The sequence below is a fragment of the Carcharodon carcharias genome, chromosome 5 (genome assembly GCF_017639515.1).
Source record: "Carcharodon carcharias isolate sCarCar2 chromosome 5, sCarCar2.pri, whole genome shotgun sequence".
Lineage (NCBI taxonomy): Eukaryota > Metazoa > Chordata > Chondrichthyes > Lamniformes > Lamnidae > Carcharodon > Carcharodon carcharias.
In genome coordinates, this window is record NC_054471.1 from 62,086,601 (window position 1) to 62,105,449 (window position 18,849).

Below are 18,849 nucleotides of genomic sequence, written 5' to 3' on the forward strand. Positions count from 1 at the left end.
TTCAGTACTTCCAAAGGAAATGGAACTGACAGATACGAACACGTTGCATTTTTGGCTTGGCTATTGTCAAGGACAGCGTGAATTTGATAAAACTCCCGTGACTGTAAAAGAATTACATCATCTAAATTGGCAGCTTGAGGAGGTCATTGGTACCAAGGTACGGATGTCTCCTTCACAGCAGTATACTTGATGACCAACAATATATCCTCTATTAACCTTGCAGAGATAAAGCTCTCACCATTCCTGCCATTCAGAGAAATCAGGTAACCAATCAACGTAGAAAAAAAAAATGAAATAATCAGCCACGCCTGGCTTTGCAGTTGAAGTTCAAGGTACTTTTACAGCAAGGGTTACGCTGAGCTTATAAAAGCAGAGTTCAGTGACTGTGAAGGCAGATAAGATTCAGAAGGGTTGCAGGCAGTTAAAAATGGCTTGTGTATCCCAGTCAGTAAGTTTTGATAAATGTCACTGTGGCCAGGGATCACACAGTAGCATACTCTACAGCATTCTCAACAAAGATCATTCCAGCGAATCAAACTGGTGTCACTATCGACACCACCACCACCCCTCAGCTCTTGGGTGCTCCTGTGAGTTTGGAAGAAAAGTTGTCCTCAAAACGCCAGAACTCACTTGCAGACTGGCCTCGGAAGTGCTGCTAAAGACTTTGAATTTCATTAAAAACTTGCCTTCATTTTGCCAGCTACCTGAAGGGGATCAGGTCCTGCTGGTGCAGGATTGCTGGGCTCCGCTCTTTGTCTTGGGCTTAGCTCAAGAAAGAGTAGACTTTGAGGTGGCTGAAGCTGTAGCACCCAGCTTGCTGAGAAAGATTCTCTTGAATCAGAAAGTGATGGATGGACAGAACCAGGAGACAGCCTTGAATGTCCCTACTCTGGCAGAAGTTCAAAGAGTGAAGATATTTCTTATGAAGCTCTGGAACATGGATATCAGCACCAAAGAATATGCATATCTCAAAGGCATCACCCTTTTCAATCCAGGTAAGAAAGAAACAGAATTGCAATAACAATGCTGACTTTTTAAAAAAAATCTTACTCATAAAATGGAGAACTCTATAAATGTTATAAAAAGAAACCATGCAATTGTCCCTCATGTTGCTCCTAGTCTGGTTAAACCATCTGCACTCAGAAAATTGTCTCCAATTGTTGCATTGGATCTGATGGTCTTCCGCTGAACAGTCGAGAATATTCCCGGTTCAGCTATTAGGAGTGCTATAGCGGTTCAGGCCCGTCTGTTCACAACTATTTACCATCCTTCAGCATGCTGATAATCCTCACAATGTGGCAAGATTGGCAAAGCATATTGTGTCGGCTAAACATATGGAGTAACGGAAAGAAAAGTCACTCAGGCTTGCCCTGCAAACTTTCAGAGCGACATTGGTGGAAGCCAGAGGAGTAAGCAAAGGGCTTAATATTAATACAGGCTGAGATTCAATAAAAGGATAAAGGGAAAGAGTAGGAAAATGTAAGTACAGTAGATAGCTTCAGCACCTTCATTGGCACAATGGGCTAAGTGGCCTTTTCCTATGCTGCAATCTTAATGATTATCTGAAACAACATCACAAATTAAGTTCTGACACATAACCAAAACAGCCAAAATCAGGGAAAATCATGCTGAGATTCTGTAGTGCTCTCGTTAGTCTAACCTTGACTTCTAAGTTCAGATCTTGCCACTAGGCACAGCAGGAGCATTCAAGCCCTGGCTTGAAAAGAGGCATACAACAACAGCTGCAACAACAACCTGTATTTATATAGCATCATTAACATAGTAAAACATTCCAAGATGCTTCACAGGAACATTACCAAACAAAATTAGACACTGAGTCACATAAAGAAGTATTTGGGCCGCTGACCAAAAGGTTGGACAAAGAGGTAGGTTTTAAGGAGCGTCTTAAAGGAGGAAAGAGAGGAAGAGAGGCAGAGAGGTTTAGGGATGGAATATTAGAGTTTAGGGACTAGGCAACTGTAAGCATGACTGCCAAAGTTGAGGTGATTAAAATCAAGGATGCTCAAAAGGCCAGAATTGAAAGAATGCAGATATCTTGGTGGGTTGTAGGGCTGGAAGAGATTGTTGAAATAGGGAGAGGCGAGGCCTTGGAGGGGATCTGAAAACAGGGGTGAGAATTTTTAAATCTTCACTGGGAGTGAGCACAAGGACTTGGTGTGTTAGGACATGGGCAGCAGAGCTTTGGCTGACTTCATGATTAAGGAGGATAGAACAGGAGAGGCCAGCCAGGGGTGTGTTGGAAATAATATAGACACTTGGGCTTCTCAGCTTTTAAAGCAGGTGATAGCTATATTGTAAAGGAAGTGGCATAAAAAAAGATAAATCTGGAAAACTATTTCAAACTAGGCGACAACTTTAGGACAAAATGAATGACAAGTTCAAACCAGAAAAAGGCAAACTTAGGACTAATATAAGGATACCCTTCTTCACTCAAACAGTGATCAACACATGAAATGGGTAGAATAGAATCATAGAAACATAGAAAATTTACAGTACAGAAAGAGGCCACTTGGCCCATTGTGTCTGTGCTGGCTGAAAAAGGACCCACCTAATCCCATTTTCCAGTATTTGGTCCATAGCCCTGCAGGTTACAGCACTTCAGGTGCATATCCAGATACCTTTTAAATGAGCTGAGGGTTTCTGCCTCTATTACCCTCTCAGACAGTGAGTTCCAGATCCCCGCAACTGTCTGGGTGAAAAAAAAAATGTCCTTATATTCCCTCTGGTCTTTCTACCAATCACTTTAAATCTATGCCCCCTAGTCCCTGACATCGCTGGTAAAGTAAAGAGGCCCTTCCCATCCACTCTATCCAGGCCCCTCACAATTTTGCACATCTCAATCAAACCTTCCCTTAAACTTCTCTGTTCCAAGGGGAACAACCCCAGCCTATCCAATCTTTCCTCATAGCTGCTATTTTCCAGTCCTGGCAACATCCTCATAAATCTCCACTGTACCTTCTCTAATGCAACATCATTTCTATAATGAGGTGACCAGAATTGCACACAGTACTCAAGTTGTGGTCTAACTATTGTTTAAATAGTTCCAGCATAACCTGCTCTTATATTCTATGCCTCAGCTAATAAATTAAAGGATTCCATATGCCTTCTTAACCACCTTACAACCTGTCCTGCTACCTTCAGGGATCTATCTATTGACATTAACTCCAAGGTCTCTTGCTTCCTCTGTACCTCTCACCATCCTCCCATTTATCATGTAATCCTTTGCCTTGTTTGACCTACCCAAATGCATCACCACACACTTCTCTGGGTTGAATTCCATTTTCCACTTTTCTGCCCACCTGACCAGTCCATTGACATCTTCCTGCAGTCTACAGCAATTCTCCTTGCTATACACAGTGCAGCCAATTTTTGTGTCATCTGCAAACTTCTTGATTATTCCCCTACATTTACATCCAAATCATTGCTACATTCCCTGGATTGAATGGGTTTTTATTTTTTTTAACCAGTCTGCCATGTGGGACCTTGGCAAAAGACTTGCTAAAATCCATGTGGACCAAATCAACTACACTACCCTCACCAGTCCTCCCTGTTACCTCCTCAGAAAAAAAATCAAATTGGTCAAGACATGACTTTCTCTTAACAAATCCATGCTGACTGTCCTTGATTCATCCATGCCTTCCTTATCGGCAGTTTATGCTGTCCCTTAGAATTGATTCCAACAATTTGCCCACCATCGAGGTCAGACTGAATGGCCTATAATTATTCAGTCTATCCCTCGGTCTATTTTTAAACAAAGGTACAATATTAGCAGTCCTCCAATCCTCTGGCACCGCACCTGTATCCAGTCAAGCTGGGGCCCCTGGGCACCCAAAAGGAGGAGGAGCGGCAGGTGGACACTCCTGGGTCATCGACTTGGGAATCTCAGAGGCTGTTATCTACCTCCAAGTCCCCTTTGCCTGTAACCCCTTCAACCTCATCCTCTGTCACTGCAGAGGGAGTAGCTGGTCCACAGGAGGACAGAGAAAGCAAGCCGGGGCCTTAAGGCCTTGGCTCTCCAGAGGACCCATGCCAAAGTCATCAGAGGTACAAAGCCAACCATTGCATGGGCTGTCTCCCCCACTTGCTGCAGATATCAGGGCAGCACCTAGAAGACTAAGGCGTTCAAAAGTCAAGAGATTCTGATCACAGTTGGTTACACAGGTGAACACATTTTGTCACTTTACAATCTGGAGATATATTCACTTTCACTGAATGATGTGTAATGGTGGCTTTCAGCTTCATTGACAGGCTTCGCGAGTCCTCCCACTGCATCCCCCACCCCCCCTACTTCCCCCACCGACTAGCAGTTCAGCTGCACGCAGCCAGCCCACAAGTGATTCTGGAGGGAGAAGTGTGGGTGTGTGGCAGGGGCCTTTAGGAGCCTCATGTAAACACTCTCCAATGCACATGGATCCTTCCCACATCACACTCATCTCAATGGCTTGAGCATTTTCAATGCTGCCTGCTGAGGTTCTCTTTCAGTTGTCCATTTGTGCTGACCTGTATCTCCACCCACTCACTGACCACACTCCCATGCAACACCTGTTTTTGCCCACCACGACTCTTATTTTACTTTCGATTTAGCCAGCATGGTGTGTCTAGCATTTTTCTTCAGGTCCACGGTCCTTCCCCTCCCCCAGTCACCCATTTCCTTTCCCCCACCACTGTCAACCACCAGCATCATCTTCCACATTCCCACTGTCACCTACCAGCCACAACCATTTACTTTCGGGGATGTCCAAGTAAGCATGCGCATTCCCTTTCTACCTGAAAATCCCACCCCCATCCATATTAACCTCCCTGACCTCCTCCTTCCCACCCCCAGGGTCCATGCCTGTCTCTGAGTCCCCACCAACCACCCTCGCCGACCCTTCTACTGATAAAATTACACCCGCACCCTCCCATCCTACCGCCTCACTCTGCCCTCTGTGATTCTCATCATTCCCTCCTACCACTTTTACCCTCAGGTCGCTCCCCAGGAGGCAGTCACGGACTCAGCAGAGCTTTCCCTTGCACCTTCACCAGGGACATCCTGCCCATCGCTCTCCTTCCTCCCTTGGAAATCCTTCCCCTCTTGGAACTCCTTCCTCCACCATCATCCATTGTGAGCAGACCCTTAACTGTGACATTCCAACTTCCGCGTCTTGCTTCGCGGCAGAGCCATGTCCATAAAAATCCACCCAGCATGCTATGAACGTTCCTCCAGGGTCCCGTTGCTGTCAGTCTCCAGCACCTTCTGCTCCTTGGATGTCCATGTCGTGAGCAAGGCCCTGACAGTAAGCCCCAACTTCGGCATGTCACACTTGTCAAGACAGGTTATGCAGTGGTGTGTTTTCCTGCCGACGTGCTTGGATGATCCAGCTTGGACGGATGATTCCAGCAAGCTGAGCTTATAATGATATTCAGAGATATTACAATGAGGTTCCTGACGTCCGACGACGGGAAAAGTGCCCCACCATTGACAGGGGCAGAGCGGGCGATTGCAAACTGGTTTCACGATGTCATGAAACCAATTTTTGGTCTTTGTGCCATATTGTTTGCACAAACCTCCAAACATACCCGTTGCCAGGAGGCATGGAAAGTTCTGCCCAGAGTTAATGTTTTGAGTCTGTATGACTTCTTCAGAGCAATATACTTGTCCCACCCTACTGAGGTGCAAACCGCCTGGCTTGTACTGGACCCACCTGTCCCAGAATCAGTCCCAATGCCCCAGCAATCTGAATCTCTCCCTGGTACACCATCTCTCCAGGCATGAATTCATCAGCTCTAACCTCTGTTATGGCACAGCCGATGGTAAATGCTGAGCTGCTCAAATCCTAAAGGGAAACTTGAAACAACTGCTACAACTGCTTTGCAATTTGTATATTTATTTTGAGATTCATGCCTTGAATTCAGTAGTAATAAGTCCACTGAGTCTTAGAGGGTTTTTACAAAACTAAATCCAACATTTATTAATAAAAGAAATAATTTTAAGCACATAAGGAGGTCTACAAATTACTATTATGATAACTCCTAGCTCCCCTGATTAATCTAACCTCCATTAAGGCAACAGTAAAACACATAGGGGAGAATTTTCTCCGTCGAGGGGATTAGGCGGGAGTGGGCGTGGGTGCAGCCAATCCACCGTTTTACGTGGGCTGGCCAATTAAGGCCCACAGAAGTGCTGAGCAGGGGGAGTAGGCTGAGTTGGGGCCTGCACTCTTTCGCACACATGTGTGTGAAAGAGCGCAGAAATGTCCCTGAGGCAAAGAGCTGCCTCAAGGAGTTTAGTTTTGGTTTCAAAAATTTTAATGAAGGAAAAAAAGTTTAGGACATGTCCCCTCATGTGAAAGTGTCACATGAGCTGGGACATGTCTATGAATTTTAATGAAAATCTTTATTTCACTTATAAATTATTCATGAAACATCATCCCGCCCATAGATGAGGTTTCATGAAAAAAGCAAAGGCCGCCTGGGCTCTTTGCCTGCCCGCCAACCTTAAGGTTGGGCAGGCAGCTATGTTCAGTGGTTTAATTAGTTTTTAAGTGGTCTTAATAGACCTTTGACAGTTTGGCGGGTGCACAGCTGACTCCAGTGCGCGCCTGCCAAACTGAAAATCGGAATGACGCGCAGTGACGTCAGGACACATGCCCGACATCACCGCTCATCATTTTATGCGTTAGTGAGTGGGCCCCGCCCCTGCTTGCTGAGCCGAAGATTCTGGCCATGGATTTTAAAAGACCCAGGCAAAGTAACACGATACCCTGAACAGTCAAAGTCAAAAGTGAATTTTCTTAACTTTGGTTCCTTGTGGACAGAAGCTTGAGGCTTAAATGCTGGATGCTTTTCACATTTGCATTACGTCTTAAAATGCCTGCGCTTACACACAACCTTCTTTCCTTTATACATATTTCCCCCCTTGAATGCAAATTCCCATTGTTTCACTATGTCTTTGGATTTTACCTCTCTAAAATTAAAAATCTACCCAAGTACTAATTTTACCAGTAATCTTTGGGATAATTAAACACAATGTTTCTTAACTTCTTCTGGCTAGGTGTAACATTTCACCCCCTCTTTTGAATTCAAGCTACTCTGGTTTTTTTAAAAATGAAAATGCTCCCTTTACACCTCACATTCTAAAACTTCACCCATGTTTACCTATTTAGCATTTGGGACCTAGCGTCTCTTCTTACATCAAAGCCTTCAGACCAGCTGTCTTTAATTCAATTAAGTCTCACACACAAACACACACACACACACACACACATTCAGACACTCTACAATATATTCCAATAACATTATGAGAATTATTATATCATCTCCTAGTTTTATGCTCAGTACTGCGCAGCCTTGGTGGATTTCTGGAGATTACCATCTCTGAGGTCCTGCTTTTTAATGTCTTACCTAGCTCCCTAAAATTTGCTTTCAGGGCCTCTTCCTTCTTTCTGCCTATGTCGTTGGTACCAATGTGAACCACAATGTCTAGCTGTTTATCCTCTCCTTAAGAATATTAGTCGTGGCAAAAAACACATCATTGAAAGAGTGAGATGTTGTGATAAGGGAACTATGGATCTTTTGGATGGATAAGTTAGAATGAGCTGCATGGCCTTCTTCATCTCAATATATTTTGTGAACTGGTGATCTCACACATAGGTCTACCAGTTAGTACTCTAAGACAATAATGGATATTTTGAAAAAAAAACATGGGAGAACTAAGAGGAAAGCATTAAAAGTATTCATTACTATAATAATGCTATCTGAAAATTCAGGTGTAACTATGGTGGGTTAAGGCTTGACTTGAGGGAATAATGCAACCGTCTACATCATTAGTGATTTTAGATTGCATACAATATGTTTTACCTATTTTTCATTTTAATATTTGATGGTCAAGTGTACTTTCTATGGGGTGTTAACTGAAAAGAAAACATAGCAAAAACCTTCCCCTTTCCTCACTGACATCTATTCAATATGTTGAGTTTATCCTTCGAAAGTTAGATCATAATAGAATTTGATAAATGTTATATATAGATGGAAAAATTCAATACAAACCTTTGCAATAATGAAAACAATATTGCCTGTCTTCCAGCAGATAGCTCAAGTGTCATTGATTGAATCCTGTGTTGTAAGGTTGTTTGGTATCTCACTAAGAGGTCTGGAGTCTTGTGTGGTTGAACATAAACGTTAATAGACCTGTGCTACCTTCAGGCTGACTTCTCTCAAACTCTATCCACATACAGCTTACCATCATGTGACTTTCTACATCATAATGTGGGTGGTACTGTTTCCCCAGTCCCACATTAACCCTTGCTCTGCTGAACACCCTTACACTACACCTCCCCCTAAGTCTTTACCCAAATATATTTACAGTATAATATTTCCATGCTACCTCTTCCCCCCCGCCAAGTCTCTGACTTTACAAATTCAGATAGTCTGGAGGCTTTATGACTCTTCCAGATCTCATTCTCTTCCCATTCGGAGGAGTGGTAGTCTCAGTTGCTTCGGGCTGACTTTGTTGGCTTGGAGTTGAAATTATAGTACTTATTGTTTCAAATAGGTGGGTTTTAAGATCTGGTTCGCTATTGCATTTGTTAGTGTTATGTTTTTCTTTATCAACCATCGTCTTCTTTGATTGGATACCATGGGATTATCCTGTTCCTTCTGGAGGGAATGTTCACTCTGTTCATTCATAGTTTGGGCTCTGGTTTTCTTTGTCCATAGGGACTGCCATGTTCTTCCTGGAAGTTGACATTTCAAAAATTGAACCTTCATTTCCACTTGTTCCACAATTTTAGCCAAATATTTGTTTACTCTCTTATCTTCCAGTTTGTTTTCAAGCTAATTAATCCTTTTACTCAGCTCAGCAGCTGCTCTGGGGAGTTCAGTTGCCTTTGTTTCACAGTTATCTGTGGAACCCTTATACAAGCTTAACAACTTCACCTCGGCATTCAATTCTTTTCGGAGTCTTGCTTCCATGAGTGTTCCATGACTGTTCCTTAGCCACTTTCAAATCACTTGTTAGATCCTCAAGCTGTTTCCTAGAATTTTCCTTATCTACTTTTAAAGTCTAGATTTCCTCTCGCATACTGAACACCTCATCTTTCATGTTTTTCAGATTGGATTGAAGTTCAAGGATTTCATTGGTCTTTTCATAATGAAGTTCCATTTCATCAGTTTTGGTTGTTAGTTCTGCATTCAACCACTGTTCTGATTCATTAGTAATTCCTTTTCCTGTTCCAGGAATTTTTCACCATACATAACAGGGATTTCTGATATTTGAAGTTCATCAAGTTCTGATTTTTCATTAGCAAACTCATCTGCTGTACGTGAAAATTGGTTCTGTACATTGAACAGTTTCTCTGCAGCAGAGCCTATTTCCTCTGTGCTATCATTAAAGCTCACATTTTTAAATTTTTTACTTCTGCTAGTTGTTTCTGAGACTCTTCACATCCTTTGAGAGCTTTTACTTTCTCTTGCAACTGGCCAACCTTTTCTTGACATTCCAGGTTCTTGATTTTCATTTCAGCCATGTAATTTTTCAACAACTCAATGGTTCTCAGTGGGTCCTTCAACAGGTTTTCCTTTTCTTTGTGAAACTCAATTGCTTTGTCTTGAGTTTTCTTGTAATTCAATAGAATCTTCTCATGTTTTTCTGCTGTTCCTCCATTCTGCTGTTCAAGGCAATCTTTATCTCTTCATGCTAATGAATGGTTACATACTCCTTTTGTATTTGATCTTGAAGAACAATTGGCTGTTCTTTTGACTGTTTATTTTCTTGTTGGCCTACTGCCAACTCATACTACGCTTCCATGCATTGCTTTGTCGCTACTTAAGATCCAAAGCAGCTTTTCTGAGATAGTATTCAACATTTTTGTTTAACTCTACATGTTTCTCCAGGCCATGTATTGATTCTTCAAAGAGTTTTTCAGGGCAGCGACTTCTTTGAGCACCTTTTCTGTCTGCTGTTGTGCTTGACTGTACTTCTGGTTGAGTTCTTCCAATGTACAAACATTTTCCTGCGGAATAGCTTAATTTTATTTTTGCAGGTTTTATTGCTTTTGGGTTACATTATGTAACTTTCTTCATTCACAGCCATCTGCCCACTCCGCACTATCACCTGTTGTTGTAATTTGTCTACTGTGTCAGCATTTTCAAAAAGCACTATTTTTAAGCCTTTTGGTTGCTTTTCAGCCTCTTCTTTCCTCTGCACTAAACTGTTCGGCTCGTACACTTCATTGCACTGACATGGTCTGCGCCCATCTTGTATTTTGCTTGGATATTGTTTCTCTCACCCTAGAGTCTCCTTGCCCTTTTGGTGCTGTATTGGGATTGTGCTAGACGTTTTATTAATGTCTGTGCTCTTCACAACTTGGAGTTCAAAATACTTATCAAAGGCTGTTAACACCTCACCAGATGTGGTTGAGGATTCATCTATACCTTGTCTTATGATTACCTTGGTGGCAATTTCACCAAATAAGTACAAGAATGCATTAACTTGTACTTCATCTGATTTTCTACTTAATCCTGATGTAATCCTGTAATTTAAAATTTTTCTTCTCCATGATGCCCAATTTTATGTCTGGTTTGGCCCTTGCACAAGCCCAAATTGTTCTGTTTTTTCAGAACAGGGGAGTACAGCTTTCAAGTTTTTATCAAGATGGCATCACAGTAACTGTTTTTCTCTTCTTCCTGCACTTGTTGGGTTTCAGAGGGCTCCCGTTGTGATCTCAGAGCTGCCTTTAAAACTTAGCAACTCTGCTGGCAACCTTTTAAATAAACAGTTTTTGCCAGTGATTTGCTTCTTTGAGCTTATGAAATTGATTTGAAGGCGATTTTTTTGCTCTGCCTTCTGATTTAATTTTTTTTTCCACTCATTCGAGTTCGGCTGCCACGTGGTATGGTACGGACTCCAGACTCGACGGCAGCGTTCTTCCAGCTGCATTGGTTAAACAATCAGCATGCTCTGCCTGATTAGTGCGCTGATTATTTTTGGAAGGTTAGTTCAGTCTTTTAGTAATATTTTTCTCACCCTTTTTGAGTTCTGGCTGGGTCCTTCAACTTAGCATTTGATCAGGTTTGGCAATAGATTGCCACGTACTCTGGTGGAGTCATTTTCAGCTGTGCAGTGGATCTTTCTTTTGCCCTTTAGGCAATGCAATGGAGCTTTTTTAGGTGATCTACAGCTGTGCTTTCAAATTAGGTGTGCTTCATTCAGGTCAGGCTACAGTTTCTTTACTGTTTCATGTCTTATTATTTTGAGGTCCTCCCTTTGCTGCCACCATGTTGCTTAGTATCTCACTAAGAGGGCTGGAGGCTTGTGTGGTTGAACAGAAATCATTTATTGTTAACACACTACTATATATATATCTCCAAGGTATAGCACTGTCTAGTTACTATTTTCATGCCAACTTCTCTCGGACTCTCTCTACACACAGTTTATTATCATGTGGCTCTACATCATAATGTGGGCGGTACTGTTTCCCCACTCCCACATTAAAACTTACTAAGCCAAACACCCTTATACTACAACCTGTTAAAGTAGGATTGAAAATGTTAGGTGATGCTCTTGTAAGTTCATTTGTCATTTTAAGTGTAGAAATTGCTTTGTGTGTTTTTATTAATGAAGTTGTTAATGCTTTAAGGTGAAATTTCCATGCTCGCTCTCATAACAAAATCTATTTTATCTTACACAGGCTGACCCAAACATAACAATCAATCGATTTAAAATGACCACAAATAAATTTCTACTCCATCATGTCAAGAAACACTCAGTAATTGATTTTTAAAACATTTTCCAACATTGTGAGGGAGTGTGGAGAAAAATATCACAGCCTGATCCAACCAGAAACATTTTTTCTTCCCATTTTGCTGTGTATTTTTCTCTTCTCTTTCTTAGACTCCATTCCAATTAATGCACCATTTATATAATGAAAAGGTGGACACTCCAACAATTCAGTGCCAGGCATTCCTAATGCTCCAGCCAGGAGGAATTCATGAGAGTAGCTTGAGGTGTCTGGATCTTCAATGCTCTCACTCATCGCTTGTGTTGATGTGTCTAGTCTCTGCTTGGTACCTCCTCCTGATGGAGTGAGCTCCTACAGTGCTTGCCCAGTTTTGTTTATAAATCATTACTTTAACATCTTTAACGTAAAATGTTTGAACAAACAAATTTCACATCTTAGTTTTAAATTGGGCTTAAACTATAAAATCAGCATATTTCACTTGAAAGTAAGGAAGTATTGACCACTTAATGAAATAATGAAGATTCATGATCATGACTGTTGATATGATGAATTCCTAAACTCAGCCAGGTCATCAGCAATTAAATAGAACAGAGATAAAGGAAGAGAAAAGAGATTTAGGTTTACTGTATAGGGGGTAAAAACTCACCTTGGACTGTAACAATGTCACTTATTGCTTCAGCTGCCTGTTGTGTGCCACACTTGAGTTTCATTCCCATTTACTGTAATTGAATTGAATATTGGACCGGGAGTAAAACAGGTAGCCCATATGGTATTGCCCATTAGTGCTACCACCAAAGACAAATTTATACCCCGAAGAGTTTCAGAACATAACACAGAGTAACTGTAAATGTGTGTAATTCCTTCCATTTTAAATAACTCTTCACTATCCTGTATTACAGACATTCCTAGTTTAAGGATGCCTCAGTACATCCTAGCCCTGCAGCAAGAAGCCCAGCACACTCTGAATGAATTCATCAGCATGGTGAACAATGGAGATCAAGCGAGGTTTGCTCGAATTCTACTGATTCTCTCCACTCTTAGAATGGTCAGCGCTACTTCTGTCACAGAACTCTTTTTCAGACCAGTCCTGGGCAAAGTGAATATGAATGAATTGCTCTTGGAAATGCTGTGTGCAAAACTGAATTGATTTGCAAGAATATTATCCTCTACACTTGAATCTTGTTGACACTTTTGTGACATGTGAATGTACTTATTGTTGTGTATGTAGCAAACCCTGTAGCAGCTATCTGTGCAATATGTATAGTAAATATCATTTATTGTATCTACACAGAGGCATGTTATTAACAAGTGTTTATTTATGTGTTTGTTTTAATAAAATTGGAGTTGTGAACTAATCTACATTCCATACCATTTCTTCTCCCAAGTTATCTTTCTTAAAATACCTATAATAAGAACATAAGAAATAGGAGCAGGAGTAGGCTATTTGGTCCCTTGAACCTGTTCCGACATTCAATAAGATCACAGCTGATTTGATTGTCCCCTTAACTCCACTTTCCTGCCAGCCCCATATAATCCTTGACTCCCTTGTTTATCAAATATCTGTCATACTCAGTCTTGAATATCTTCAATGACACAGCTTCTGATGCTTGATGGGAAAGTAAAATCCAAACACTAACTCTGGGAGAATAAATCCCTCCTCACTTCCATCTTAAATGCGAGACCCCTTATTTTTAAACGGTGTCCCCAGTTTTAGTATCCCCCATGAGAAGAAACATCCTCTCAGCATTTAACCTGTCATGCCCCATCAGAATCTTATATGCTTCAAGAAGATCACCTCTCATTCTTCTAAATTCGAATGTGTAGGCCCAACCTGTTCAACCCACCCTCTTCTCAGAAATCAGCTGAGTGAGCCTCTAGGGAAGAGTGATCATAGCATGCTGGAATTTCAGGTTCAGTTTGAGAGCGAGAAACTTGAGTCCCACACTAGTGTTCTGGAGTTAAACAAAGGTAACAACATAGGCATGAGGGCAGATTTGGCCCTAGGGGACTGGGCAGGAAGACTACAAAGTAGGACAGTTGATGAACAGTGGCAGATATTTATGGAGATATTCAATTCCTCCCAAGTAAAATATATCCCAATGAAGAAGAAAGATGGTAAGAGGGAGAAAAAGCATCCATGGATAAGCAAGAAAGTTAAAGATAGCTTAAAGGCAAAAACTAAGGCATAACAATTGCAAAGGTCAGTGGCAGGCTAGAAGATTGGGAAACTTTTAAAGATTAACAACGGGTTACTAAAGAAATAATAAAAAGAGCAAAGGTAAATTATGAAAGAAAACTAACGCAAAATGTAAAAACTGATAGCAAAAGCTTCTACAAGTATATAAAAGGAAAGAGAGTAACTGAAGTGAATGTTGGTTCTTTGGAGGATGAGACTGGGGAGTTAATAGTGGAGAACGCAGAAATGGCAGAGATGCTTAATCAATATTTTGCCTCAGTTTTCACAGTGGAGGACACTAGTACCACCCAATAGTAACAGGTAGTGCAGAGGGTATAAAGAAGGAGGAACTTAGAACAATCACTATCACTGGAGAAAAAGTAATGAGTAAACTACTGGGATTAAAGGATGACAAGTCCCCAGGACCTGATGGCCTACATCCCAGGGTCTTAAAGGAAGTGGCAGTGGAGATAATGGATGCATTGTCTATAATATTCCAAAATTCCCTGGATTCTGGAAAGGTTCCAGTGGATTGGAAAATGCTAATATAACGCCCTTATTCAAAAAGGGTTGGGGGGGGCGGGGTTGGGGAAGGCAGAAAGTAGGAAACTATAGACCAGTTAGTTTAATATCTGTCTTTGGGAAATTGTTGGAATCCATTATTAAGCAAGTAGTAATGGGGCATTTGGAAAGTCAAAATGCAATCCATCAGAGTCAGCATGGTTTTATGAAGAGTAAATCATGTTTGACTAATTTGCTAGAGTTCTTCGAAGATGTGACAAGCAAAGTGGATAATGGGGATCCTGTGGATGTAGTATATCTGGACTTCCAGAAGGCCTTTGATAAGGTGCCACACAAAAGATTAATACACAAAATAAGATCACACAGAGTTAGGGGTAATACGTTAGCTTGGATAGAAGATTGGCTAACCAACGGAAAGCAAAGATTCGGTATAAATGGGTGTTTTTCTCAATGGCAAGCTGTAACTAGTGGGGTGCCAGAGGGTTCGGTCCTTGGGCCCCAACTATTTACAATCTATATTAATGACTTGGATTCAGGGATAGAAGGTAATATAGCTAAATTTGCAGATGACATCAAAATGGGTGGGAAAGTAAGTTGCAATGAAGAAATAAGAAATTTACAAATGGATATGGACAGGTTGGGTGAATGGGCCAAAATTTGGCAGATGGAGTTTGACATGGATAAGTGTGAAGTCATTCATTTTGGCTGGAAGAATAAAAAAGTACCTTATTATTTAAATGGGGAGAAACTTCAGAATGCTACAGTGCAGAGGGATCTGGGTGTCCTCGTGCATTAATCACTGAAAGCTAGTATGCAGGTACAGCAGGTAATAAGGAAGGCAAATTGAATTTTGGCATTTATTGCTAAAGGAATAGAATATAAAAATAGGGAATTGTTGTTGCAACTGTACAAGGCATTGGTGACACCGCATCTGGAGTACTGTGCACAGTTTTGGTCCCCTTACTTGAGGAAGGATGTAGTTGCATTGGAGGCAGTTCAGAGGAGGTTCACTAGATTGATTCCAGAGATGCGGGGCTTGTCTTATGAGGAGAGATTGAGCAGTTTAGGCCTATATTCGTTAGAGTTTAAAAGGATGAGAGGAGATCTAATAGCAGTATATAAGATGCTAAAGGGGATAGATAAAGTAGACATGGAGCGGATGTTTCCCCTTGTGGGGCATTCTAGAACGAGAGGCTATAGTTTTAGGCTAAAGGGTGGTAGATTTAAATCAGAGGTGAGGAGGAATTACTTTTCTCAAAGGGTCATGAATCTGTGGAATTCAATACCTCAGAGTGCAGTGGTTGCCGGGATGCTGAATAAATTTGAGGAGGAGATAAGCAGATTTTTAATTAGTAATGGGTCGAAAAGTTATGGGGAGAGGGTGAGAAATTGGACTTGAGGCCGAAATGAGATCAGCCATGATCATAATAAATGGTGGGGCAGGCTCGAGGGGCTGAATTGCCTACTCCTGCTCCTAGTTCTTATGTTCTTATGAGCCTTCTCTGAACTGCTTTCAATGCAAGTATGTCCCTCCTTAAGTAAGATGACCAAAACTGTACACAGTACTTTAGATGCAGTCTCACCAATGCACAGTTGTAGTTAGACTTCACCATTTTTGTATTCCATTCTCCTTGCAATAAAGGGCAACATTCCATATGTCTTCCTAATTACTTGCTGTAACTGCATGCTAAATTTTTGGGATTAATGTACAAGGACACCCAGATCTCTTTGTACTGCAGCATTCTGCAGTCCATCTCCATTTAACTAGTATTCTGCTTTTCTATTCTTCCTGCCAAAGTGGACAACCTCACATTTTCCCACATTATACTTCATCTGCCAATTTTTTGCCCAGTCACTTAACTTATCTATATTGCTTTGCAGATTCCTTGTATCCTCCTCACAACTTTCTTTCCTACCTATCTTTGTATCATCAGCAAATTTAACTACAACACAATCGGTCCCTTCATCCAAGTCATTAATAAAGTAAATAGTTGAGGCCCGAGCACTGATCCCTGCAGCATGCCATAGTTACAAGTTTCCATCCTGAATATGAACCATTTATCCTGACTCTATTTCCTGTTGGTTAGCCTGTCCTCTATCTGTGCTAATATGTCACACCCAACACTATAAACTCTTATCTCCTGTCGTAACCTTCTATGTGGCCTTTTGGAAATTCAAATACACTACACCTACTGGTTCTCCCGATTCACCTGCTTAGTACACCTCCAAAGAATGCTAATGAATTTGCCAAGCATGATAAATAAGCATATTAGCGAATACATTTGGGAGAGGAGATACAGAGATGATCCAAATAAATTAAAAATAGTCAGGAGCCAGGAGTTGAAATTCTCCTCCAATGAGGAGACTGATGATGCACAGGCCAGAATTTAATGACCACCCCCACCCCCACCCACTCCAAGGTGAGTTTGTGGGCGAGGGGCATTTAATTGAATGGGAGGGTGGTGTGTGGAGACCCTACAGCTTCCCCGCTTCTACCCCAATTAGGCCCATAGAGGGAAGGCTCATGGCCTCCCACCCCTGCCTTTTGAGGCCTTATTTGAGCAAGGTGGATGGGGGTCCCATCATGCGGAAAGCCTGAACAGCAAACCCTGTTGTGGTTACTTACAGGCTTCCGGGGCGGGTCCCTCGTTCAAAGGCACTCAGTACTTGACCAAGGGACCTGGCATTGGGAAGGTGGCTGACCAGTCAAGAGCTATCTCCTGCCCCTGCTGCCGACCCCCTGCACTGCAATCCCCACTGCGGGATCCCTTGTGATCCTGGGAGTTGGGTGGCTGAATTAAAGGCAACAACCACCACCTCCCAGGTGGTGCTGCAGAGCACTGTACAGCTGTCAGCCTCTGATTGGCCAGCAGTTCCTGGTGAGCAGGACTTCTGCCTCCTGGGTTCTTGATCCCTGGTAAGAACTGCCGCTGCCCAGTCAAGTGCCTAGGTGGCGCTTAATGCAGCGGTCCTTCCCTAAAAGATGTGGCACTGGGATCTTGCCAGCTCTCCAGCTGGCTGGTGAGAACCCTAATGTCTACGTTAAATTCAGTACAGTAATGATCAGATTCACTTATTTCAATCAATACAACTTATCTTTGTGTGATAAAATAAAGAATATACCATGCTTCCTTACTTCAGTGGGTTATCTTATTGACTTAAACAACACAGGCCAGAAACTGGTCTACCACTTATCTTTTGAGCACTATAAGGGCCCTTGTGACTTCAAAATATCATCTGTGGTATATATTCACACTTGAGGAGCAAGTCGCACCCGACAGTACATTGATGTACGCAAGTGCGATAATCATCATTCAGAAGTATGCAGAGCAGGCAGATCACGATAGCAATGAAATGTAACACTGATTTGACGCCAGTGATGCCATTTTGGACTTCAATGCTTCAGCTAATGTCCTCTCTTCACCTTACACAGCTGAATATATGTTCAGCAGCTGGAAGGAACCCAGCAGGCTCTATTAAAAGTGATCATAAACTACTGATATAAATACCTAGTTCATGGTTCATTGTGATATTTTAGAGGTGATTTTTAGCTCTGGGAAGATTAAAGTTTAACTGTAGAAAATGGGATAAATGAAAGTAAAGCAGCTTGAAGGCCATTACACTTAAAAGATTGGGCCATGTTGACTTAAAGGGTTAACAGAGAAGTAACATCATAAAACAGAAGGTGGGCTTACTTAGCTGGAGAATTGGATGAATTGTCTACGTTGCTTGCAAAGAAATGCAGCCCAGAAGTTTTTTGTTTTTGGCGTTAGAGCTACAATTAATTTAAAAGCATTCAGTGAGCCCTGGAAGGTAATATTGTCATGGAGATGGGTGGAGCTTAAGAAAGTTCTAGGGTTTTAATTTACCACAGATAAGGGGGAGCGTGTGTTCTGCAGCGGGTAAAAAGGCCATACTGAAAAGGTACTGCTGTTCACAGGCTCCAGGCAGTAAAAAGTGTTGTTGTTAGCTGACTCTTTGTAGTTGGGGTTCAGGAGAAGTCCCAGGAACTGTTTGATAGCTCTGTGCAGTTAGGGCTCAGGAGAAGTCTAGGGGAGTTCAGAAGATGGCAGAAGGTTGACTCTGTGTTGTTAATGGTTAGGGCTCAAAAGAATTCCTGGGAGCTATTTATAACTTTGTGTAGCTGTTGAGATTGGAGTTTGGTGAAATTTAGGGGCAGTGCCAGCCCAGTGAAGCAAGCCAACTATTAAAGAGCTGAAATTGTGCCAGTAAGTAGAGGCTGGAGTGCAAACTCAGAAATCCAGGGGAATGGAATCTCGCAAGTTGAGATTGAAACCCTGTGAGGCATGTAGTCATTGAGGCAGTCCGAGTTGGAGCAGCACTGAGAGAATTCAAGGGCTTGATCTTTCAAGTGAGAAGTTTGGATATCCTTGTAGGGGAGACAGAGTT

At 41.9% G+C, this 18,849-nt stretch overlaps 1 protein-coding gene across 1 annotated transcript; it reads left to right on the top strand.

The window, feature by feature from the left end:
- Nucleotides 1-396: 396 nt before the first annotated feature.
- Nucleotides 397-13,093, top strand: LOC121278202 (nuclear receptor subfamily 0 group B member 2-like). Its single transcript, XM_041188382.1, has 2 exons — nucleotides 397-995; nucleotides 12,641-13,093. The coding sequence occupies exons 1-2, from the start codon at nucleotides 428-430 to the stop codon at nucleotides 12,886-12,888; spliced, it is 816 nt and encodes a 271-aa protein (XP_041044316.1). The 5' UTR covers nucleotides 397-427; the 3' UTR covers nucleotides 12,889-13,093.
- Nucleotides 13,094-18,849: the final 5,756 nt, after the last annotated feature.

Bases quoted from the DNA above. Each gene is read 5' to 3' on its own strand.
- LOC121278202 (XM_041188382.1), top strand. From the start codon at position 428: ATGGCTTGTGTATCCCAGTCAGTAAGTTTTGATAAATGTCACTGTGGC. The intron at 996-12,640 runs GTAAGAAAGAAA...CCTGTATTACAG, and splicing joins CATCACCCTTTTCAATCCAG to ACATTCCTAGTTTAAGGATG.